Here is a 25263-nt window from a genome sequence, read left to right on the forward strand (position 1 = left end):
ATTTAATAGCCAAAAAGGGCAGAAAATATGACTAGGGGAACCAATTGCTAGGGCTGTAATGAGCTGACCTTATTGGTTTTCAAACTTTTTTATTCATCTTATCAAGGTTGTTCAAGTTTTATTTATTATAATTTTATTAGGTTTAAGATGAGCTCAAATTTTTAACGAATTTAACTTGCAACACAATTGTGTCATATTGACCCAATAAATAAGTAAACTTGTATTATTCATGAAACAAGAATATAATCAAATTTTATGGATAACTTTATTATTATTTTTTGATAATCTAGATATTTAAATAAATCTTGGGCTCAATTCAAATTTTATAGACAACTTTATTCATTTTTTGATAATCTAGGAAGCAAACGATCTTCTCTCCAATTCCCTTGCAGTGCCTATTCTCGGAAGCAAACGATCTTCTCTCCAATTCCCTTGCAGTGCCTCGCTGCTGCACCGTACCCAAAGGCAACTGAACTTACATTTTGTTGGAGTCCAACTGAATTCAATAGTATCAGACCAAATTTAATATTGATTAAAATTATTTATTTTTTATATTTACAAACATAAAAGAAGCTCTTATTGAGCAAAGTATCCATTTTGTTCATTATACAATTGCAATTCTACCGATTGCCCTAGTTATCCTTGCGAACCCCAAATTAAGATTTACGTCATAATAATAGATGCATACACTCAATAAATACATTCTCCATATAGACACTAACCATAGAATTTGTATGCATATGGATCACAGCAACACCCAAAAACCTTCTTATTTGAAGCAAGTACCAGATTTGCAAAGCCATAATCACACGAAATCAAAGCAAGGTCATCTAACATAGAACCATTTCAATCAGTTGAGACTGTCGGCTTGGAGAAGACCATCCCTGATTTGAGTGGCAATGTCTCTCACAGCTCCAGGACCATGTGGGATGAACACAGAAGAGGACTTTGAGGATGCTCCAATCTCCTTCATGGTATCAAAGTACTGTGTCACTAGAACCATATCCATGACATCTTTAGCTGATGTTCCTGGCACATTCACTGAGAAGGCAAGCACACTGTCTCTCAGACCATCGACAATGGCCTGTCGTTGTCGTGCTATACCTAACCCTGCCAAGTACTTAGATTCAGCATCACCTTCTGCCCGTTTGATCTGCAGTATCTTTTCAGCTTCAGCTTTCTCATTCGCAGCTACCCTCAACCTGGCAGCTGGCGCAAGGAAAGAAAGCAAAAGAATAAGGATAACTAGTTATATTATTCGGAGATTAATACTAATGAACAAGTGATCTAAGAACACACGGTATTATAGATGCACGTATGTTCACTCGGAGTAACTTTTATGTCAACAAAATATGCTTACCTGCATTGATCTCATTCATTGCTCTCTTAACATGCTCATCTGGTTCAATATCCACTATCAGTGTTTGAACAATCTCATAGCCGTACATCGACATTGCCTATAAACAGAGAAATCAGATTACCAACTACTTTGTTAATCATTAACAACATAGAAAAACATCAGTTCAACTAAAATCTCATCACCATCTCAAGACACTTTGTAACCTTATCAGATAACCCATTACAGTTCCTGTTAATGTAACCCCAGATTACCCATAATGACACTCTCCCAACACTACAATGCCCTGAACAATGTAGTTAACATGCCAAGGAACCACCATGTAACAACCTTTAAACATTCCACAGCAACCTTTCAATCAAAAAAGAATCTCCAATACAGCAACTGATATTTGAAGTAAAGCAAAAGCTTCCTGATTGGCAATAATTTCTCATAAATATACTGAACCAGCCTTAATGACATCAAAAAGGCTGAAACTACAACCTGCTCTTAGAGTAGCTAACCCATTCTCTTCAAGATCCCAATCATCCCCACCCACCCTTGACCCCTACCATATTGAAATATAGGAGTTAATGAAGTAACATATAAATGACCTTTTCAAGTTCATCTTCTACAGCTTTGGCAATTTCATTCTTCTGTTCAAATGCATCATCCAAGTTCAGCTTAGGAACACTGGCCCTGATGACTGACAATCAGCAGACAATTGTAACATCAGATTCAAGATTTTAATTTCCAACTTTGCAAATACAATAGTAACTCTCTTAGTGGCTGATAAAACAAGTTGAATGAGAGTTTGATTCTCCATATTTCGTTTTCTAAACTAAGAATAATAATGAGATCTATTCTATACAGTGGCTGATGGCATAACCTATGAGAACACAAAAAGTATTTCTTTTCCAGATATTAGATGTGAGAATATCTATAAATCTGGAAGGTGAGTAAAACCCATGCTGAGATCAATTAAATGATTCTATTCAAAGATTCATGTTGTTATGCCCATAAAGGTTTACACTCTTACATCTTCTGTCAAGGTCGTTTATTGACATTGACAGGTACCTTAGATGCGTGAAAATAGTGCTAAATCAAATAATCTCTGCATTTGTGATCAACAAAATATTATCTTGGTGAAAGAAAGACCAGCTCAAGTTCAAATAGCATCACATGGCTATACCTTACCTAATTAATAAATTAGGGGCATGAAAACATTTCTAGCTTAAAAAGAGGGTGCAATACGATATTTAGAGTTGTCAAACAGGTCAACCCATGATGGGGCGGAACCCATCAAAAATCCATCATATGACAGGGTGGGACGGGCCGACTCACCAATTTGGCGGGTTGAAAAATCTCCAACCCAATCCAAGGCGGACTGCGAGTTAGGCAGGCCAACCTGCGTGCCTCTCGAAAAATAAAAAAATAAAGAAAATATTAAAATTTTTAAATTTGGATTACAATTTAAATGGGTCAAGTTAAAATTTTTAAGTTTGAATTGCAATTTAGACGGGTCAAGACTATTAGTCTATTGAGTTTTCTACTTTAATTTTAAATTTTAGAAAAAAATAAAAATTTTCAACCCGTGAGCCAACCCAAGCCCGTCACGGGCCAACCCACGTGGGCCACGGGCCTAGGTGGATCGATCCATCTTAATCCACCTTAAAATGGGTTGATAAAATTTCAACCAAATCCACCTAAATTGTATGGCGGGGCGGGCCAACCCAATGGGCCCAACCCAAATTGACGGTTCTAACGATAATGCTCAAATCTTCAAACTGTGCAGAGTTACCATCAAAGACGTAGGATTGAATTTGGCCTCTGGTGTTGCTGAGTCTGTAAAAAGCATCTGATGCCTTCTCTGCCAAAGCACGGTATTGAACTGATGCAACAACTGTGACGAACACATTATCCTGAAGCATCAAATGGAAATACAATGGATGTATAAGCTAGCTTCATAAAGAAAATTTGTATGCAATATTAAATAAAGAGATTAGTAGGGCACAAATATACCAAAATCTGATATGCCAATGCAAACCAAATACTATATCGATACTGTATACAATTTCAAGTGTACGATCCAAACCTTTGTCTTGGTTTCACAACGCACATCAAGTTGCTGCACACGCAATGAAAGATAACCAGCAATTTGCTGCCCTATACACCAAGGCAAGAAGTGACACCCAGGATCAAGAATCTCATCAAATTTTCCAAAAGTTTCTTTGATTGCAACAGTTGACTGATCCACTTGAACGCAACCAAATGCTTGCCCCATTTCAATTTCTGAAAGTCATAACAAACAGCTAATCAGTATGAGAGAAAGTATGGTCCAAGCACAAAACTAATTTGCCATTCTAATGCTGCTTAAGAGTGCGTAGACAAAAAATGCACCAAGATGTTGTAAACCTATAATTAGTAATTCGTGTAATTTCAATCTGTTTTCTTAGGACTCCCTTGACCAGTTACATTCTTAATTCTAACTTATACCAATTTAATTATTTAGGGGCCACGGCTCCTTCTTTGTGCCTCTAACACCACGTCTTGGCATGCCCACCAACACGTAGTTCCAGCAAGGGACAAAATCCCAGGTAGGAACAATAATTTAAACCTTGGCTATTTTCATATTTATTGCAGAAGTTAATGGACTTTAAAACCAAAACTCTGAACATTATAATTTTGTTACATGGATACTCCACTATATCAATGAATAAAGAAAAAGTGCAATAGCAGAGGGGCTGACACAGTAGAAACTAATATTCAATTGAAATTCACAGCAACAAGAAGAAGAGGTGGACAAGGAAGGAGGCAATTGTCCTACATCAGAGGTGTGAGAAGATAATCTTGAAAAACAAAAGAATAATTCATGATCGCCTATATCACTAAAAAGAGCACCACCAAAGAACAGAACAATATATAAAGGAAATAAAAAAAATCAAGACTAAGTTTGGACTCCCAGAAGACAATTAAATGTTTCCTCCGATTAAAAAAAAGAAAAATGGGGAATATTACGACACAAATTATTTCCGGCGCTTATAAAATCAATACACAGGTCATCTATCTCATCCCAATGGAGGGGCAGATACAAGTGTAAGTCAATCAACACAAAGGAGGTTTAAAACACTGCAATGACAAGCAAAGCCGTAGTAGCCACTAGGGATACATCAATTAAGGAATTTTCCATTTAATTAACAATAATTGGCTGCTCGCACTGAACAACTTTGCAGAACAATTAATTCATGCCTGTAAGTTTGGAGAGGTAAATTGCTCGGATTGATTTCCAACAGAATCTTCAGTATTCGTTCAAATTTTCGTTTCTTTAATTGACGAGGAAGAGAAAGAGAAGAAAAAGAGGAGACTGCAAATGTAAACGCCCAGCTTTGGCGTTAATCAATTGGATTCTTTCAGCTGAGACAAGCCCTAGGAATCCGAGTAACCTCGGAGTAGAAAATTCTCAATTTTATCGAATAAACAGAGGCAGATCCTTTATAACGAAGAAAAACAATGATCGCGTATCCAGTAATATGAAATTAATAATTAGAAAGGATAGAAAGATAGAGATCGGATGGGGAGAAGAGCGAATCACCTTGTTTCTTGACGGAAAACGCGGAAGAGGAGCGATGCCGATGGATCAGAACAATGAAAGGGCGTCAAGATAACATACAGTAAGGAAATATAATTTTTCTTTTTAGGAATGGCGTAAGGAAATGTAATTTTTCTTTTTAGGAATGGCGTAATGGCCACGCCACGGATCCGGACCGAGTATGGCTCGAATGTGAAATTTTGCCTGAAAGATTTATGATTATTTTTTTTAAATAGAAAGATTAATTTTTAAAAATAAATTGAATTATTATTATTATTTTATTTTTAAAAATGGCATACTTACGTTTGAATCAGGTGTGAACCACTTAAGCCTACGCCCGAGGTCATGTTGGATACAATTTGGTACAGTCATAGCTTTGATAAGGATTTTGACTATCTTATGCATAATACAGCACATGCAAAAATGAACCAATTCAAGGGTGAGTTAGTTACAATAAAATAGAGTTGTTGAAGTAGATAAAGATTAAATTTCAATGTTGAGATGATGAATTTCACTTTTTATTGAAATGAACCAACTTAAGGGTAGAAAAGAATAAAATATTTCATATAAAGGGCGTAGTTAGGTGTTAAAATTATTTGAGATCGATGCCGAGAGTTGACTGACTGAGAATGGTTAACAGATTTTATAGGTTTGTGATGGAACCGAAAAAATAAAATAAAATTAAAAGCGATTAAATTTTATTTTAAGAAAAAAATAGGGTTGGAGGCCACCCTAGCCCTAACGCAATTGAGTAATAAAATAAAAGGACCAAATTTATAAGATGAATATTTTAAAAGTTATGTTTCAGATTTATCCTGAATTATAAAAAAAAATATTTGAAATTTAAGGTGGATATGAAAATATTTGATCGGTATAATACATACTCAATGTTCGATTTATCCTTAGCTGAAAATTAAAACCAAGACAAAATATTTCAATTTGAAAATAATTTCAAACCGAAGTGAAATTGTTTTTGGCTCTCTTTGAATCTAATAGGACCTTTTAATTTAGTTTGTGATAAATCGAAATTTAAGGATCAGTATGAATTTGATTCGATTCGAACATAAATTAAAAGATATAAGATTCAAAATTATTTTTAAAGTTAAAAATGCCCCAACTAAAAGCTGACACCTGTTAAGGACATTGATCAATGCTTACCACAATGTCCTATAAATAGATAACGCCACAGCTACTAGCATTTTTTGTTGATAATGTGTTTAGGTAGTCTCACAATACAAGACATTGAAAGACCTCCCATGATCCGAACACGTTGTAAAAGAGTAAGAGAGAGAAAAAAGAATCATAAACTCTTAAAGATGACCTCATTGTAATGTTAGGGCAACCTCAAATTCCACCTTAAACCAACTAAGTTCAACTTGTGCTAGCTAATCTTGTCACAAAGACTTCATATCCACCTTATTTGAACTCAATAACAGGCATCTCAAGCAAGTTACATACACCCTCCACTCAGCTGCAACCGAACACATGCCCCCTATTGTGATAGGACTAATTAATAAATTTAAGAAACTATTTTGATTATGTTATCATCAAACCATAAGACATTTAATTTATAAATTTTAAAAGCATCACTCGTCACTTTGGCAGTTCATCCAGCCATATGTTTAAGATTTTTATTATTCCACCATGGACTGACACAAGTGGCTAAAATTTTTACAAAGTTTGTGATAGAAAATAAAATAACACCTTAGAAATATATCATAGTGAAGGTACATAGAAAAGAACTAATGGAGTAGTGTAAAAACAACTCAGTTGACTAGCTACTTCCACTAGTTCCAAAATAGTACAAGAATAAACAGATGCAATTATTCTAAACATTTGAATTTATTCAAAAAGGGTATTAAAACAACCCTCTCAAACAATCACATTAATTCACATATTCAAAAAATGGGATTAAAACAACCTTCTCAAACTATCACAGAGATATGAAGTTAGGGATGGTTACAAAGAAACAATCACTCTTAGTTCAGACCAATGGGTAAAAAGGAGAAAAGATCTACATTATCAATGTGTAGGAGCAGCAGCAGTCCAATCCAAACATTCTTCCCCCTGCAAAGAGAGAATCGAACATCGTCCAGAAAACACAAGCACAAGAAAAGATGTACACGAAGAATTAAAAGTCTGACAGATACTCCCATACAAAAAAACATGAGCCAACATAAAAACAATCTTATTTATTTATTTCCCTCTAATGCAAAATAAAAGAATACTACGACAGCAAGAATTCATGAATCTTAATTAGCTGAGATCGGCTACATATATTTTTATCAACAGTAATTGTACACAACTATCAATAACACATGCTTCCTAAGGAAATCGAGAGCAATGCTAGCAAGCAGCAACCATGTAATTTTATAAATGAATGTAGTGGCATCAGCAACACTAGAGTTCAAGTGTCATGAAATCTATCATCCATCATACCGTCAACTATCACCAACACAGGCTTCCAAAGGAACTAGAGAGCAATGCTAGCAAGCAGCAACCATGTAATTTTATAAACGCATGAGTAGAGGCATCAGCAATCTCAAAAGTAAAACCTGACCCCAATACCCCTCTCATGGACGCTTTTGATAACCTGTCATGCTATGCTAGAGTGTTGCACCACATAACCTTTAGATGTTGCAGAGACAGAAACTGCAGAAACTTGTACTCTTTAGCTGCCTAATGGTTAAGATATGTTGTGAGAAAATTCGAAGGTCTTCAATCAATGCTAGCAAGCAGCAACCATGTAATTTTATAAACGCATGACGGCATGAGTAGAGGCATCAGCAATCTCAAAAGTCAATCCTCACCCCATAACCCCTCTCATGGACCCCCCTTTGGATGACCGGTCATGCTATGCTAGAGTGTTTCACCACATAACCTTTAGATGTTGCAGAAACAGAAACTGCAGAAACTTGTCATCTACTCTTTAGTTACCGCATGGTTAAGATATGCTGGTAGAAAATTAGAAAGTCTTCAATCCCCCAATGGTTAGGATCAGAATGGAGGTGCGACTAGAGGGGAGTGAATAGGAGAGGAAATTTTCAAAAAATATTCGATGCAAATATAAAACTTGAATCATTTGTGTTAATTAAGAATAAGCATATGCAGCAGAAACATAAAATGATAAGGCAAAAAAAAGTTCGATGCTATCAAGTTTATGAACTAATAGGGTGAGTCACCCAAATACCTATACTTTCTCCTTCACAGAACCTGCCAAACCAAAAAAAATGTTTACAAATACAGAGCTTGTAGGCAACACATTAAGTTCAAAATAAAAAAAAAGATAATAGAATATATACAAATTTTGCAATAAAATCCTTGCCTCCCCATTTATAACCATCCAAATAGTCATGGACGAGATCCAACAATTTTTCTGTATTAATGTCAATCGATTCATTTAAGCCATCAATCAATTGAAACTTTAATCAATCACAATATCTTATCTGCTAACTTCCAACCTTGCTAGTTGTTGTCTTCAATCGAATCACCGACAATCCAATCAATTGGAACCATTCCCACTGACTCAAATCTCATTAGCCACTAAACTAATTAACATCCTCTTTAAAGAGTTATTTTCAAATTTAGTTGGAAATCCAATCAACTGCTTAATTGACTCAATCCTAGAAAGTCAAATGAAATCCTTTTCAATTGGCTCAACTCGAAACAATTTGTATTTGAGAGCAAAATTTCTTGAGTTGATTAGCTAGTTGACTTAATTTAGTCAATTGAAGTCATCTTTAGTCTAGTTAACTCGAAATAGGACCTGTCTACTTGCAAGAAGAACATCTTGGGTTAGCTGATTGCTTAATCAACACATCAATCGACATATATTGACCTACAGTCAATTGAATCATCGACTGCAACTCAGAGAGACTTGTTTCCTAGTTGAGTTAATGCCTAAAAGTCTACCTAAAGCTCCAAATTATAAGTCACTCGTAATCTCTCAAGACAAATCTAAACTTTATCTACCAAGAGAAACCTTGCCTCCAAGTCTTCCTTTGTCAAGAATTCTCACTTCCGGGTCTTCCTCATATGCTAATGCGTCTCGCCTTTGGATCTTCCTCTACTAAGAATTCCTTTGCTAAGAAGTCACCTTGTACATTTGCCAGGAGACCTCGCCTTTGAATCTTCCTCTGCCAAAAACTTCTTTAGGTGCCAAGTGTCCAATCTTGACCTAGTTGGAATTCTCTATTTGTTGAATGATGTTGAACTTCCTTATGTGCGACTCTCAACTCTATCTACCAAGTGTCCACTACACGTTGACCTACTTGGACTTCTTCAACTCACTTATCAAAATTTCTATAGTTGTACACTTGACAAACCTCAATAGCAAACACAATACTAATCGAACTTAAAATCTTTGCTAAATTCATCAAAGCCATATTGTCAAACTCAACTATTTAAGGTATGATTGCGCCAATAATCCACAATTTTCAATGTTTAGCACTTCGTTTAAGTTAGAGTAATATAAAGTCCATTTCAATAATTAAAGGGTCTAACTTAAACTCATCATTTTCACCCCTTTGACAAACATAGAAATTCAATATTGCCAATATGGAAATAAAGGTTGATCATGCATATAAGATCAACAAATATATGAACATAAAAGTCTTGATCGACGCATGAAATCAAAATTCAAGTTTGAATAAGTCTCCCCCTCTAGGCAAGATATTCCTATCCCTTAATTTTTATTTTGCTTCCTTAAAAAATAATATTTTTTGCACCAACAATGTTTCAAAATAAAAATATTTAACTTTATAAATTCTAGAATCTTATTTAATTTCCAAAGAGGTAAAAACTATAAAAGAAAAACACAAAATTGTTTTTGATTTTTTTTTGATTAGATTCAATCAACTAAATATCACTCGATTGCAAAATCTTGTAATCACTATAAAAAAACAATTGTTTTGATTTTTTTCGATTAGATTCAACCAACTAAATATTGAATGACACTCGACTGCAAAATCTTGTATTCTTCATCAGTTAAACTTACAAAATTCATTAAATATTCTATATAAGGTAAAAATCATGAAAATTAACAAACACGACTTTTCTAATTTTTTAGAAAGTCTTTAAAATACATAATTTTTGTTTAAACTTGAAAAATCTAAGAAAGAGATAATTTCCAACACTCCATCGATTTTAGAAATATTTGAAACCTAATAAAAGGTCTGAACATGCATTTTGAACATAACAATTTTAACAAATTATTTTTCTTTAGGTCAACTAAGGATGAATCACTTGTTGACACACCTTAAATCCATTTAACATGATAATATCACGTTCTTTATGACCCAATCAGGTTTACTAAATATTCACTAGGGATACCCTCTTTTGTTACCTTTTTAAGGATTCTTGTAAAGGATTCACATGCGGTAATGCCAGACATTATCTACTCTGCTAACCAAGCACCAATTAAGTTTATTTGGTGAACAACTATGGCTTGAACTATCAAAAAACATATTACTTAGCTATTTAAACATAAGTTATAGTACAAGAACACGTCTCCACATAAGTAGTGCAATGTGTATTCCTTGTTTATTTGCTGTGATTACTGCATATGGGAGAGTGCTTATTCAAAGTGGTAATGAAATTTCAGAACATTTGAAAAGGATAATTGTACAGAAAATTAATTACCATATAGTAAGGATACCTTATTTTTCAAAAAGCAGATAGCTGTTATGAATCCTTATCACCACCCATACTTCTTTAATACATCCTTGGTTCTCTTCCTTAACCGAGTAAAGACGATGACGATGCAAGCAAGAACCCAAGGAGGGAAAGTTCCACTAAGACTTTTAGACGCCATAAACCATTCCGGGGTTTCTTTAAATAAAATTGCTATCAGAAGGGTTAGCACCGCTACCCCAACCAAAATCTTGGTCATGGGCTTAACAAACGAATCCTGTGAAGAGAAACAATTTCAAGATTTTTAAGTAAACAGAACAAATATATGTTAATGCTGAAGAAAACGGAAATAGGTCTGCTTGTGTATATTTCTTTGCAATGAATAATTAGTTGAAGGTTGAGATTTAGATGAAAGAAACATTTGAAAAATTGTAACCTTTGGTTCTCCATCGACGATGACAACCGATCCGTCAGCGTAAGAAAGAATGGAGCGGCCATTCCGGGGGCTGAAGCGGATTGGGACGCCCCTCCCAGACTCTGAGTTGTAGGCGAAAAGGGACTTGAATCCGTACTTATCGAGGATATCTTGAACCTCGAGGCGATCCTGTTCCCAACCACCCAACTTCGATCTAAAGACATCGATCGGTCCTGTACCCCTCCGAAAGAGGTGGATTTCCACCTCCGGCGGCGAATTGTTATTGTTGCCAGAGCTTAGGTTAGGGTTCTTGCTAATGGACTCTTCAGAAGCTCCAAACTTGTCTACCTTCTCGCCATCCATTATACGGGATAAATTAAGTTCTACCTGTCACCGACGAGTGCATGCATGAATCGCTATGACCCCGGTTCACCTCTAAATCGAGCAGTTCCCAGCCCAAATCCAAGCTTCGATTCGGTTCTTCCTTGCAGCAAGAACCAGAATGCTTCCACCGGCCGGACAAACTCCAATCGAGCTCCTGATTCCAAATCTAAAGCTATAAAACCCCAGATCTAAGCCAAGAAATCCTCAAAACCGAAGATCTAAAGCTTAAACTTACCGATCTTCCTCAACCTTTGGTTCGCCGCCGCTTGAACCTCCACCCAGCGGTACCTCCACGCCCGAATCAGACTCCCTCCGGCGAGATCCCGCCTCGGCAACAGCAGCTCCGGTCGCCGATTCCTCGCGTCGAGGACGAAGAGCGAAGAGAAGGGGTTGCGCGATCGGGATCGCGGCAAGGAGAAAAAATACTGTAGGGTTAGGTTTCGGATCGGGTTTTAACGGGTGGTTGGCTGCTTAATGGGTTAACGGTTTGACCCATTAACCCTTGACCCTTTAACCTTTTATCCCTAATTGGGCCTAGTTAATTGACAGCCCAATTAACCCTTTAATTGAGCCCAATTTATTAAATCTAATTAACCTCAATTAACTCCAATTAATCTCCTAATCCTTACCAATCAGGATAATTTTCCAGTATTTTACATTCTCCCCCACTAATAAAAATTTGGTCCCCAAATTTGCTGTCTTCATACTATAGTGTGGAAAAATACAATCATAAATAACTCGTACCCTGAAAGACCGATCCATCGGTCCGCTGCACCTCCTCTCGAGCGATAGCATGAGCACGCCCAACCTCTGCGCTAGCAGGCTGAGTAATCGAATGAAATACGGTCGGCCTCTGCTCTGGCTGGAACTGACTCTGAAATCCAGAAGTCGTCTGAGGAATATGATATGAAGGCAAACTGTAAGAAATCGGTACTGCTGATAACTGCTGCTGTATCGGAATCGCTGAATAACATATCTCTGGCTGTGGCGCTGTCGGTAGTATGTATGGCTGAGGCACAGTTGACACATAATGCTGTGGAGGATACTGCGTCTCCGAACTAGTGGGGTACTGGTATGTCATCGGTATGGCTGCATGGTCTCTCCCCTGTAATAGATATATCTGCGGCTGAGATGGCGGTGGTCGCTGTTGTTGAGGGTCTCTGGTCCTCTGCGTCCTCTGCGATCGCTGCTGTGTAGAACGTCCTCTAAATGATGCAGCATCAGTAGGCTCCAACTGAGCCTTCAGGGTACACTCTCTAGCCAGATGACCGGGGAGTTTGCAGAAATAGCAGATAGGATGATCAGATGACCAGGCTATCATTAAATGCTTGCCAATTCTCTGCAACGTTCAAATCACAGTCGACTGTCCAAGACCAGTCGACTGACAACAGTCGACTCACCATAACACCAGTCGACTCCTGTCTTCCTCTGGCTCGACTGATTTTTCTGAGTGCGTCTGATTTATGAGCAGTCGACTGCTGGCAGGGCCAGTCGACTGGTGAAGCTGAAAACTCACATTTCAGCTTCTCTTGACCTAGACCTCGGCCTTCAAACATCCCCCACAGCCTCATGCCTTCCCTGGATGCTCCATCATCCTTGCACTAGCTTGAGATGCTTCCATCAGCTTCGTCATGTCAAGTCCTTGCCAAGACCACCCTTGGACTTCTCCTTGCCAAGACTACCCACTTGGACTTTTGCTTGCCAAGACTTCCCACTTGGACTTTTCCTTGCCAAGACTACCCACTTGGACTTTTGCTTGCCAAGACTACCCACTTGGACTTTTGCTTGCCAAGACTACCCACTTGGACTTTTGCTTGCCAAGACTACGCTTGGACTTTCCTTGCCAAGATTACACTTGGACTTTCCTGCAAACTTGCATCACGCATGTTAGATCAACAAGAATTGCCTAACTTTAAACATGGTTTAGCCAAACATTGAAACTCAATGCACTTGGGGCAACTATTGCACCAACAATAGCTACGTGTGTTTACGATGTTTCTCTGGAATAGGAACCTAGGTATTAGGAATCATGTTATATGGCTTGCTTTTCAAGATGTTTTAAGGCAGACATGTTCAGATATTGATAGGTTTATTCCAGCTATTCGTGCATGATCGTTTTACTATCTGAATTTATAGTTGTGAGCATGTTATAAGATGTCATATGCTAGAAACAAATTCTAGGAAGGTTAGATATATAAGTTGTTAAATCAAGTTGCAAACACGTTAAACTTACTGTGAAAAAAATAGGGTTTGTATGTGGTAAGTTTTGGTTAAACAGAACCGAACGTAGAACCTGAGAAACCGAGAGCAGAACCCTGGTAATCGACTCGTTGGTCGATTACCAGAGGGTGTAATCGATCACCCGATCGATTACACGCTTTAACGAGGAATGAAATCGCGACTTTTAATCGATCACCCGATCGATTGAGAGGTCGTAATCGATCGGCTGATCGATTACGAGGCTGTAATCGATCGGTTGATCGATTACCAAGCCTACTGTGGACGCGTTAATGGGGGAATCGATCTCCTGATCGATTAACCCTCTGTAATCGATCGGTTGATCGATTACAGAGGCTACTGTGACGATAAATTTGAACAGAGTTGACCCGTGGATCGATTTAAAGCCTAGCAATCGATCTCGTGACTGATTACAGGGATATAGCTCCCCTGGGTTGGTCAACTATGCTGAATGAAGCTTAATGAGGCTAACCCCTAAGAAAAAAGTGCAACCAGACCTAAATTAAGGTTTAAATATAATTAGACATATGATTTTTCATGTCGAATTCATGTAATGTATGATGATAGTGCATGATGGAAGAATAAATTCTATTTAAACGTCGTTAAGCACTATGTTATGTAAAATGTTATGATGAATGGATTGAATGACAAGAATGTTCATTATGAAAGATGTATGGAACATTCATGGAAAGGAATGTATAACAAGTATTTTACTTTGAATGAATGACTTGTACCGGAACCCGAAAGGGATTCCAGGGATGGGCTCCAAAAGTTGCCCCTAGGTCGAAAGACAAAAGACCTAGTAAACCGTGTAGTCGGGATTAGCTACCTCGTACTACTTGGTATGTGCGCGCAAAAGAAATGAATGGGTACAAGCCAGGGATCCCCAAAGACCGTTGATGATTATGTTTATCTATTAAGATAATATTTTTTTTCCAAAAGGACAAAATGATTTCTATGTTCATGTATATGATGAAGATGTCAATGATTGACTATGCCTGTTTAGGAAATATGGACATGTGTGTATGTTTTTACGTAATGATGGATTTTGTGAGTAGGAAAGGAACTTACTAAGCTTTATGCTTATAGATGCTTTCCTTATATTGCAAATCCAGTTAACAGGTATTAAGAAATGGGAGGCAGCAGGACAGGGCTGTAGAGATGTGTGTGGTGGTGACGTGACTAAGTCTTGGCCATGAAACCAATGTTTATTTCCTGTTGAACAATGTTTTAATATCATGTGATAATTATCCTGTTTAGAACTGTATAACCTAGTAATTGCCATGCAACCTAGGTTAGTTATTTATTCTTTATCTTGTTGGTATTGTTTATTATTGCACTGCTATCATATATGAATCTGTTTTGGATTAGTAGTATGTTCCGCTGCATGTTTAGTTTAGTTTAGTTTTCGTATATGATAGTAGTTGTAAGAAAGAATGAATGTAAAGTAAGAACTGTAACGTCCGTCAAGGACCCACGTAAGGGCGGGCGTTACACTTCTTGTCCTCAAATTCGAAATGTTAAATAGCTGTGGTTTCAGGATTAACATCATGATTGATATGAATCTTGTAACCTGCCAGTCTCTGTTTATTCTGCAGACATTGATGAACCTGGAATATCCAAGTTTTTTTAGTATTATAAAATTTTTTCACTCCTGTCGTATTTCATAGTCCACGAGCTTGGATATTGGGCATATTCCTTTCCCTCTAAACTCAAATTTAAGCTCGTGAGCAAGATGAAAAGGCTGATAGCGTTGGGGCATTTATTTGCAGATGTGGAGAATAAAAGGTTTTGTGGTAACAAAAGATGGAAACTAGATCAACTGCATGAAGCTCCATTATATCTAAATCCTCTCCCAACTCCCCACCGCCATTATTTCACAGCTTCAGCCTTCAGCTGCATCTTTTTTCAAATGCCACATTTAATGCCGTCTGTAAGTTCATTGATTCAACACCATTCTTCCTACTTCCCATTGGTAATAAATTGGAGCATGCAGTTGATTGGTTTGGGAGGTGGGAAACCTCATTTACTCTTCTACATACTTCATTCTCCGTTCCTTCAGTGCACTTACCTTGCTTTCATTTGTTCCTCTGTTATTATACAGATTGAGCCCTAGCTTACTACAAAGTTACTCGACACTAGCTAGTATTGTAGCGATATGGAACGCCTAAAGGATGCCTTCATGCCTCTGTTCCTAACCTGCATCATCTTGTTCTTCACAGGGCAAGATTTCTTGAGATCCGCAAGCGCCACTACATTGATCACCGGCAGTGTCTACTGTGATCAGTGCAAAGACGGCGAGCGAAGCTTCTTCGACTACCCTCTCTCCGGTGGCTCTTTATTAATTAATGGAATGCATGATAATATATGTATGTTATCGTGATCTTTAAAGTGGCAATGTAGGGGCCACGGTGGCGGTAACGTGCGGGGGCAGCGATGGGGCGGCGACGGTCTACAAGGAGGAGACCAATTGGTATGGTAGCTATTCGGTGTACTTAGATGGAAGCCCCGACCTGGGCGGGTGCTACGCGAGGGTGGTGGGTGGTCCAGCCGTATGTGGTGCGGCGGCTGGGCCGGCGCGTGGACTGACGCTTCTTTTCCGAATGTTTGGCATGGCCATGTACGCGGTTGAGCCTCTACTGTCCCAACCAGCGAAACCCACCGAGGCTTGTCCTAGGGCGGCGACGCTGTGGCCAGTACAGCCTCCGCCACCGCCTCCGCCAGCACCTATTAGATGGGTGCCAACGCCATTGCTTCCTTCTCCTCCTCCGCCAGCGATAACATTCTTCGAGGCATCCGCTTGCCCTTACTAGTACGCTCATGCTCTCTGTTTTCTGGTATCAGTACTCTTTCTTTCTTTGAGATGGCTATATACTTGTGCAGTAAATTGACGATGGCGGAGTACCAATGCTACTGGAGGGTGGTGAGCCCCGACACACCAGTGGCCATCGCGTTCGGCCCAGTGGCCGCTGGGCGGTACGGAGCGGAGATGACGCTGTGGGAAGCAAGCACTGCAGGGACGTAGAGACGTCTACAGAAGTCTGCTCCGGGAAGGGACGACCTCTCTCCTCAACTCCTACAACAGCCTCAGTTTTTATTACCCCACGTTGAGCGTGATCGACCTCATGAGTCGAGCGCTGCTCAGTTCACGGCAAGAGGTAGTCCTGGCGGCGCTGCGGTTTCGAAGGGCCAACTCCGGCGCTTTTGGTGGTGACTCCGTCGTCGCCTGTAACTTCACCCCGTGCCCCACCTGAAATAGATTACGGTCCTCTTCATTTGGTTTGCCACTCAATGATATCTCTAATATGTAACGTGATATTTTTCTTTACTGATCGAGTTCGATCTTCAATCAAATTGAAATGAATATCACTTTACTGAGTGTGCGCTGGGAATTAAGAGTAGCTCTTAAACTGATCATAGATGTCACATTGGAAATCCTATATAATATAATTTAAATGAATAATTGTGGATGATTTCCTACGATTTAGTCAAAACTGTCATGGATGTCATTAAATCCTATATAATATAATTTAAAATCCCGAATCATATGCATTATTATCATTTGGTATATAAAGATTATTGAGTCTCAATTAAGACATGTTTTTAATTTTTAAACATTTAAACATCGAGTCTCAATTTTGACGAATCTCTTAATGGGTGATGGACCTAAGAATTAACACTAGACTAATTGTCCGTTCATTGTGAGTATTTTCTGATAGACTAATTAAATTCATCATTATTAATCAACGTAAACTAAATACTTGGTTCTAACCAAACATATACTAACATGGGTAGAATTTTTAGTATAGATCACATTGCAACAGTCAAACTGATTGTACGTATTTAATTTGCACCAAGACAGTTGATTATGTGCTTCAGTTGTCTCGATTTGTATATTTTATCAAGACAATCAAATTGTGTGTGTGTGTGTTTTTTTTTTGCAGTCCGTTCTTTGTTTGCTTAATTAACTGTGATCTTATGAATTATGATCATGGTTTCTATTTGGCTTTCCGAACGATACTATCAATTCAGAATCCCTTTGAGACGATCAGATCAACTTTGTGCATGCATAATAAGAAGTACTGATGGATGCATGAAAGACCGTCCTAAAGGGAAGATATCGTCAAAATTAAAATATTAAATAAAGCTTAATTCGTTAATATCTCGAGCTCTCAAAATTAAGATATTAAAATCACTTTGCTTCGTTAATAAAGCCCCACCAATCGTTGAAGACATGGGCAATGAGCTTCCAAGTGTGATTGTACCACCAAGTATTGTTGCTCTTCTCCACGATCGCGATCACTACATTGACGATGCCATCCTCCTCTTTTGCTTTTCTAAGGGCACCTATTTCTCCAATCGTGTCAGCTGATAGCACACGTGCTGACTGAGAGTATGTGTTGAATAATATGATACCTTAATGATACATCTTATACAATCGGTCCATCTATGAAGAAGTAAATTGAGAAACTGTAGTACGTTGATCACGATGAAGGAAAACATTATCTCAGCTTCATCGAAATTTGATCTTTGTCCACTTCAACAACTTTGTCCATCATAATCAACTCAATTATGCTCTGGAGATTTAATTTCTCGATCCCGATTGTGCTCAATGTGTACTCATTAGAGGTTGGTAGGACGGTACTCAGATCTGATTAATAAATAAATTCGGTACGTAGACCTTTGGATGTCAGAACATGTCATGTGTTCACTGGCAATCGAAAATGCTTGTTGGGGTAATGCTAATTCGCAGGTCACTTGTCGTGGCTAGCTGTTATCCAGTGACTTTTGCTTCTTAAGGATAAGCTTTCTTAGACATTTCGACAAGAATTAGTGGATAAGCAAGCATATAATAAAAGAATATTGTGATATATTTAATTTTGTTGCCCATTAAAACTTAATTATACGTTTAATTTAGGGCAATTAAAAATTTTGATAGTTAATCATTATATAATTTGTATTTATGTTATTTAATTTAGGTCTGTTAAAAATTTAGATAGATAATAAATAACATTGTCGATAACATTTATTGAAAGAAGATCAATATAGAAAAAATAAATCCAGATCTATGATACATAAAGAACAAAGTACTTAATTTTAACAGTCAAAAATAATTCTACTACAGCCTTAGCTGTTAAAGTTAAGTCAATCTTGTCAAAAGGAAAAAAGAAAAATCTCAATGAAATTTAAGTGTACCACATAGTTTGTACAGTTTGATTGATAACAATACATAAATAAATACTTATCGGGGAGTATAAATATTCTTTCGCATATACAGTTTATTTTTCCAAAGATAGCAAGTGTTAGTAAAACTGTAAAAGTCATAACTTAGCCCGGGCATCGTTGAATTCGTTACTGCATATAGGGATGAGCAAAAATTCAGTTAAACCGAATAAATCGATCAAATCGATCGAATTTAAAAATTTGGTTCGGTTATTTTGAAATTTCTGTTATTTTTCTAAAAAAAATCGGTTAATTCGGTTCGATTTCAGTTTTAAATTTTCTTATTCGGTTAAACTGAATTAACTAAAATAAAAAATAAATTTTAAATTTTTAAATAAATAAATTTATAAATCATTAACTAATTAATAAATTTTTTATAATATTTAAACAATTCGGTTATCTCGGTTAATTCGGTTAAAAATCAAATTATAAGCGTTTTATCTATCGGTTCGGTTTATTCGGTTTTTATTTAAAAATTCGGTCGGTTCGGTTCGCTTATCTTAAAATTTGGCTCGGTTCGATTTTGATTAATTCGGTTCGGTTTGATTCGGTTTTAACCGAATACTCACCCCTAACTGCGGGACAGACTTGCTGAAGTAAATAAGAGTTAAATATCAACGAAATCGGGACAATGCCCTCTCCGTAGTGGTCAACTCTAATTTCCTAATTTACCTCTTTATAGATGGTCATGAGTTCGATCGTGTGAAGCCGCTGGCTGATGAATTTCACAGTAAAAGTTATAACCGAATTTAATATCAATAGTCATGGATAACATCTTTATAAATTGAAAATATCGATAACATTGATTTATTCATGCAAAAGTAGCCATTTTTAATTTCCTTCTTTAATTATATATAATACATAAAAGTTAATAATATTTTTGTAAAAATACTAATAAAATTTAGTACAATCAAATTACTAACTTTCTCCTTAATTAGCTTCAATAGGATAAATAATTTTATTTATGTATTTATCAAATAAATATCTTAAAGCCTAATGAATTTTTAGGATGGTTCCAATTAACTATTATTTGAATTAAAAATTAATATTCATCTAAAGCGATTAACAATAGAATGCCAAATATGATAAAATTTTATAATAACATGGAAAGTTTTTCGTGTTTAATGAAGTTAATAAAGATTAATGATAACTTGAACATACACACAGAACTGCAACCCCCACCAGACATATCCATACTTTAAATGAACCCAGAGTAGTAAGGAGACCTAGAATAAGAAACACCAAAACTTCCATAATTTCACTAAAAGTCGAAACAAAACAATGCTCTTTTACTGTTGCATTCAGTTGGAGGAATATTGGATGAAATAAGAATTCAAGATTGTACGCTAAATCTTGTCGTCGTGCCTTCCTCCTGTTTCTGAGAGCAATCCATGCTTCGGTGACCTGTCAATGGGCAGTGCATAACTTCGGCGCTCTTTTCCCCCTGCTTTTGACGAAGCATTGCCATACCAGATCATACCTACAACTGCTAAGATCATTCCAAAAACTACGTGGAAAGTGAGGCCTTCTTTTCCGAAGAAGAAGAATCCCAAAATTAAGACAAGTATGGTTTTCATGTGCCCAAGAACTTGGAATGACACTGCTGTAAACCTTCCTATGCAAATGAATTGGCTGAGGTTGGTTCCAATAGCAATGGTGCATGACAGGATAATGAAAAACTGCAATAGCAAAGGGGACAACAAAAAAATTAAAAGATCTACCAAGATAATAATACAATAGTACCTCAGTCATTTATATGGGAAATGTAGGTTCAGAAACACCAGCATGTACTTACAACAGTGGTTACACTATAACCAAATGTATCCACCCTTTTTCCTGTCAACAAATAATCCAGAAAAGGGCCCAATAACAACAAGGATGCTGCTTGAGCTGGAGCAGTATGGCCCAGGAGATTGAAAGATCCTAGCGAATATTTCCTTTGAAGGAAATGAACATACTACAAAAGTCAAATGGAAAAAATGTTGAACGTTACTAAAAGCTCAATAGCTACTCGCACAACATATGAGCATCCATATATGTAAATATAAAAATAAGACATGCTGAAGTAACAAGCAAGAGCATAAAATGAACTCATGAACCAAACAAAGATGATGCATCCAGTATCCAGGTCTTGCTACAAAGAACAAAATTTCAGGGCAAGCAAAGAATTATTGCTTTGTTAATGTCAGCTATTGAAAATATCAAAGTATTAACACAAAGGCTATTTAGGATTTTTCAGTGTCTTTTGTCCATTCGGTTCCAATCATTTGTTTTCCAGACAAAAGCTAGCCAATCTAGCTTTATGATTTTCAATCTCAATTAGGGTTTTAGTGTTTGGACATAAATTCTTTGAATGGCCTTTCTCTAATTCAGTTTGACAACATACCCTACAAAATTTGTCAGACTTTCTTTTAACTTGATTGATTTTTGGACCAATAGTGGCAGGTTTTTCTTCCATTCTAAACATGATATAGGGAACTAACCATCTGATCCTTATAAAGCTCATACAACTAATACTAAATTACTTTGTTTATCGTGCAGGTGTCCTCTCCCTTTATTCCTTGGGGACAATTTTTTAGACAGTCCTATGCAGACAAGACTACCTATATTAAGTTAGGTGAGTCCTTACCGCACAAGTATGATGGAAATGATGCAAGTAGCTCAGTACAAGATTAATACAGTAAGACCTTACAGGTATCGGACTGCAGTAAAATGGTAGATTGGCAGTTGTCTTCGTAGACAAGAGGAAAAATATGTTGTCTTCAAGTAGATTCATTCGATCATGATGGCCAATGCATGACGAAGCATCAGCTAAAAGAGTTGTCTTGGAATACTTATGTTTGACATTAAGCGGGATTTGGAACAGTTTTATATGAATGACCATATCCACAACTAGGCAAAGCTGCTATGTACACTAACAACATTAACATACATGCTATTAAGTTGAAGTAATAAAAAACAATGTCAGCAAACATAGATAAGAAAACATTAGATTGCAAGATATCAAGCTAGTCTGAAATGACATTATTCAAATATTATCTAGTTACTCACATATTGTTGTAAAGCAGTACTCCAAACTGCTATAGTAGCAGCAATCATCCCTCTACCATTCACACTGACATCAGTAACCGTACAGATGGCAACACCTATAAGAACCACCAATATGCTGAGCTTTGTTGCCCTGGAGTAACGAATTTTATCAAACACAACTTCCAGAAGACATAGTACTGGGATTATGCACAATTTCGCAATCTGCCATCAATTTACAATGGGATTTACTGTTCCAAAGATATTTACCATAAGACAACATATACATGATCTTCGGAATTGAACAAACCTGATAAAATCCGACGGAATTCCACATCAAACTAACATTCATGCCAACAATTGACAAGTTTGCAAAAAGAACAAATCTTAGAAGTTCAGATAAGGGCAGGCTAGATGGTTGAATATATCCTAGCCACCTAAATAGAATTGTCATGAGTGTAGTTGTAGCAAAATGAAGACCCGTTAAGGTTGTAGCTGCAATATAGACAAACCCATTCAATAAGATTCAGCAACCAAGATAAAGACATCTCATAATTCATTAAAATTATACAAAATGACAAATTAAATGAAAATAAGGATAGGTATATGGAACAGTGTGCCAATATATTAGGTGATATAATTGATTTTTGCCTTAATAATGTATCCTTATAGCATCCTGATATCTGGTTAACAACCTTTTGCATAAAAATAGTTTCTGATAGAAGTCAAGTATAACTTTTCCATTGCTGGTGACTAGAAACTTGGACGCATTGATTTCATTCACAGAATAATAGAGGGATTTCACATTAAGATTCTATCAGCTAAATCCAATAACAATAGTAAATTGTTTAAAAGGACAAGGAATAAAATAGACATGATTAAAGTAGGATGTAATTTTTACAACAGGCAAATCAAGGTTGAGAAAAGGAAGAATTCATTGTCCAAACGAATATTACTATTATGTTTATATTTGGGTAGAACAAAATCCTTAACAAAGAATAAGCTATATCTCACCATACCACTCAACTCAGAACATTTTTTCTTAGAGCAAATGATTGCTTGTTAGAAGCTTACAATTTTATAAGCATCTGCTTGTTGTCTAGACAGCTACATAACTCTGACCAAACTGTTGATGGAATTTGAGAGGAATAGAAAAGGCCTATTAGACTTACCAAATCCGAATCCATAAGTAGCCATTAGGGCCTTATTAACAATAATAATTCCAACTGATGATACAACATTGAACATCCAAGCCGCTGCATCTAATGCTGCCTTCTTATCAGCCTTGCTTGCAGGTGCCATGTTTTCAGCGTGTTGCACTCAAATTAGTTTAGGTTTCCAGAGACCAAACAACAGCTTGACCTGAAATAAATGGAAATTATATTGAATAAGGGAGAATTCAAGACGTAGAACAGAGAGGCACTGAAAGATAACAAGAAAAGATTTTGACAGACTCCTGAGCACATGATCCCTTCTCTCTCCTAGTCTCTCTATTTCTTCACACTTGAGGCCATACCAGTGGATGACGTTGCAGATCTCTTAAACAATTTTGCCATCGCTGTAAGTCACGGTATCAAAATAGGCCTGTGTTTACATGCACAATTCAACACTTTAATCCATGCTTAGTAAAAAGTTATTGACACCATGGGTCATGCTCCTTTACTAAAGAGTAATTTCCCCCTTTCCATAATATTTTTGTGCTAAGTCTGTGTTGTTGCATACCTTTTATTCCTTTTTCTTGTTCAAAGTTAAAAAAGATTGACGCATGAAATTGTTCTATAACTTTATGGTTATAGGAATTTCCTTTTTCTTTATGCTTGTGGTCTTGGTTTATGTAGTATATACTGGTAATGATGATTCACATATGAGACAATATTATGCACTGCACTCTATCAACACCCACACTAGATGACTGATGCAATTTCACAACTATCTTCCATATATTTGCAAAATGTGAGAATAAGACCTGTATAATTGCCATAAATGATAGAAAGTTAAATGATTGTAATTTTCATCAACACATGAACCACATTCTCATCCATCAAAAGTTTCTCGAGAGGAATGGAAGCTCCTTATTAATTACAAACAAATGTCCATCTAAACAAGAGGCTATAATGATTAAGATAAAATATCATGTGTTATTCTTTGCACGTGTGATGCAACATCATTCATAGTAAAAAAATTGTTGTCTATTTGTATGTCCTCTACCACACACAACAAAAGAAAAATACATATTACCTTAAACATTGAGATCAATCTTACTAAATCTAAACAACCCAAAACAAAACCAAAGGCACAAACAATATAATAAAATCTATCCCTCTCCACTCAAATGTAACTTTATGAGGAGCTAAATGGGCTAAAAAAGAACTATAAGTGATGCCAACCTTGCTATTTTAAGAGAGTCACTTCATTCCTTATCTCATGTACTCACCCTTCCCCTAATATTAAATAACATAATGTGTCAAAAAATTTAACAACAAAAGAGATACTCAATGATTCACATTAGACACAACTAGGGAAGAAACTTTGAGATCTACAACTGATGCCAATATCACTACCTCTTAATGTGCGTAAAATTATCACGTTCATCCCCTAGGTTCCCGTGTTCTTGGATGTATATAAATACAACATCAACACTCCTCACAATTTGGTTTAATAATACAAAAAAAGCTTAGATTCCTATAACTATTTTTTGGTAAATCCTGTATCCTCGATAAAATCCACAATGCTCAAATCTTGATAAATTCACTCTACTTCCCACTATTTTCTCTTGCTAACGTGGGGTTCTTTACAAGAAGTGGCGGCTGAAGTTCTGCTACGTAGTTCTAAAAACTCATTTATATTTTAGGTATTGAGATGATATGTTTGAGGCACAATGACTGTTGTTATGAGAAAACAAAGGCCTTGCTTTAGACGGCCTTTTTTGGATTTAAAATCAGCTCACCATTTCTAGACTATTAAGAGCGGGTTAAATGGAAATTGAACATTTGGGATAATTCTATATAAATGACCAAACGATCCATCAAATTTAATGACTTTACATTCAACAACAATGTCGAAACATGTGCCAGAAAGCTTAGGATAACCAAACTGATCGAGTTATGCAGGGGGGAATCTTTAATAAATAAGTAAAATAACTAACAATCAACTGCGGCACTCATGAATATCAGATCCGACTTCCGATGGAGGAATTCTGAACGACGAAAGTTGCCTAGACCATGGTCAACAGCGAAGCATCTAAAAATTAACGCATACCTAGCAGTAGCAGTGGATGAGGAAGGGTCGCGATAGGGTTCGTCAGAGATGCAGAGTTGCGGATAGGGTATCGCGTAGGGTTTCGGCTGCGCGGATAGGTTTCGGTGGAGGAATTGGTTTCCGATCGGGGGATTGGTGGAGAGATCCGAAAAATTGGTACGT

The 25263-nt window shown here is 36.8% G+C and overlaps 3 protein-coding genes and 1 pseudogene across 5 annotated transcripts; 1 reads left to right on the forward strand and 3 right to left on the reverse strand.

Annotated features, from left to right (window-relative positions):
* Positions 1-642: 642 nt before the first annotated feature.
* On the reverse strand, positions 643-5038 carry LOC141836612 (hypersensitive-induced response protein 1). The gene is made up of 6 exons (XM_074724116.1): positions 4929-5038; positions 3432-3628; positions 3138-3258; positions 1951-2042; positions 1361-1457; positions 643-1209 (listed from the first exon to the last, which is right to left on the reverse strand). The coding sequence occupies exons 2-6, from the start codon at positions 3618-3620 to the stop codon at positions 851-853; spliced, it is 858 nt and encodes a 285-aa protein (XP_074580217.1). The 5' UTR covers positions 3621-3628; positions 4929-5038; the 3' UTR covers positions 643-850.
* A 1737-nt stretch (positions 5039-6775) lies between these two features.
* LOC141836403 (uncharacterized) lies at positions 6776-11756 on the reverse strand. The gene is made up of 4 exons (XM_074723888.1): positions 11591-11756; positions 10993-11509; positions 10582-10833; positions 6776-6992 (listed from the first exon to the last, which is right to left on the reverse strand). The coding sequence occupies exons 2-3, from the start codon at positions 11332-11334 to the stop codon at positions 10621-10623; spliced, it is 555 nt and encodes a 184-aa protein (XP_074579989.1). The 5' UTR covers positions 11335-11509; positions 11591-11756; the 3' UTR covers positions 6776-6992; positions 10582-10620.
* Positions 11757-15751: 3995 nt separating this feature from the next.
* LOC141835721 (uncharacterized) lies at positions 15752-16847 on the forward strand (annotated as a pseudogene).
* Positions 16848-20048: 3201 nt separating this feature from the next.
* Positions 20049-25255, reverse strand: LOC141836132 (UDP-rhamnose/UDP-galactose transporter 6-like). Of its 3 annotated transcripts, none has more exons than XM_074723545.1 (6): positions 25102-25255; positions 23016-23205; positions 22154-22338; positions 21868-22068; positions 20612-20773; positions 20049-20495 (listed from the first exon to the last, which is right to left on the reverse strand). In XM_074723545.1, exons 2-6 carry the CDS (start codon positions 23143-23145, stop codon positions 20163-20165), a joined length of 1011 nt encoding a protein of 336 aa, XP_074579646.1. In that variant the 5' UTR covers positions 23146-23205; positions 25102-25255; the 3' UTR covers positions 20049-20162. The 3 variants fall into 3 exon arrangements, with proteins under 3 accessions (XP_074579646.1, XP_074579648.1, XP_074579647.1); XM_074723547.1 differs by lacking the exon at positions 25102-25255 and adding an exon at positions 23360-23439; XM_074723546.1 differs by lacking the exon at positions 25102-25255 and adding an exon at positions 23298-23439.
* Positions 25256-25263: the final 8 nt, after the last annotated feature.

Source organism: Curcuma longa, chromosome 10, assembly GCF_044706935.1.
Source record: "Curcuma longa cultivar G26 ecotype Majalengka, Jawa Barat chromosome 10, ITB_CL_G26_1.1, whole genome shotgun sequence".
NCBI classification, from domain to species: Eukaryota; Viridiplantae; Streptophyta; class Magnoliopsida; order Zingiberales; family Zingiberaceae; genus Curcuma; species Curcuma longa.

Excerpts from the sequence above, each read along its gene's own strand:
- LOC141836612 (XM_074724116.1), bottom strand. The coding sequence starts at position 3,620 with ATGGGGCAAGCATTTGGTTGCGTTCAAGTGGATCAGTCAACTGTTGCA. Across the intron at positions 2,043-3,137 it reads TCAATCCTACGTCTTTGATG|TCATCAGGGCCAGTGTTCCT; the intron begins GTAACTCTGCAC and ends GCTGATTGTCAG. Across the intron at positions 1,458-1,950 it reads TAGAAGATGAACTTGAAAAG|GCAATGTCGATGTACGGCTA; the intron begins GTCATTTATATG and ends CTCTGTTTATAG.
- LOC141836132 (XM_074723545.1), bottom strand. The coding sequence starts at position 23,145 with ATGGCACCTGCAAGCAAGGCTGATAAGAAGGCAGCATTAGATGCAGCG. Across the intron at positions 22,339-23,015 it reads TACTTATGGATTCGGATTTG|CTACAACCTTAACGGGTCTT; the intron begins GTAAGTCTAATA and ends TCTATATTGCAG. Across the intron at positions 22,069-22,153 it reads ATTCCGTCGGATTTTATCAG|ATTGCGAAATTGTGCATAAT; the intron begins GTTTGTTCAATT and ends AATTGATGGCAG.
- LOC141836403 (XM_074723888.1), bottom strand. The coding sequence starts at position 11,334 with ATGGATGGCGAGAAGGTAGACAAGTTTGGAGCTTCTGAAGAGTCCATT. Across the intron at positions 10,834-10,992 it reads TCGTCGATGGAGAACCAAAG|GATTCGTTTGTTAAGCCCAT; the intron begins GTTACAATTTTT and ends TTCTCTTCACAG.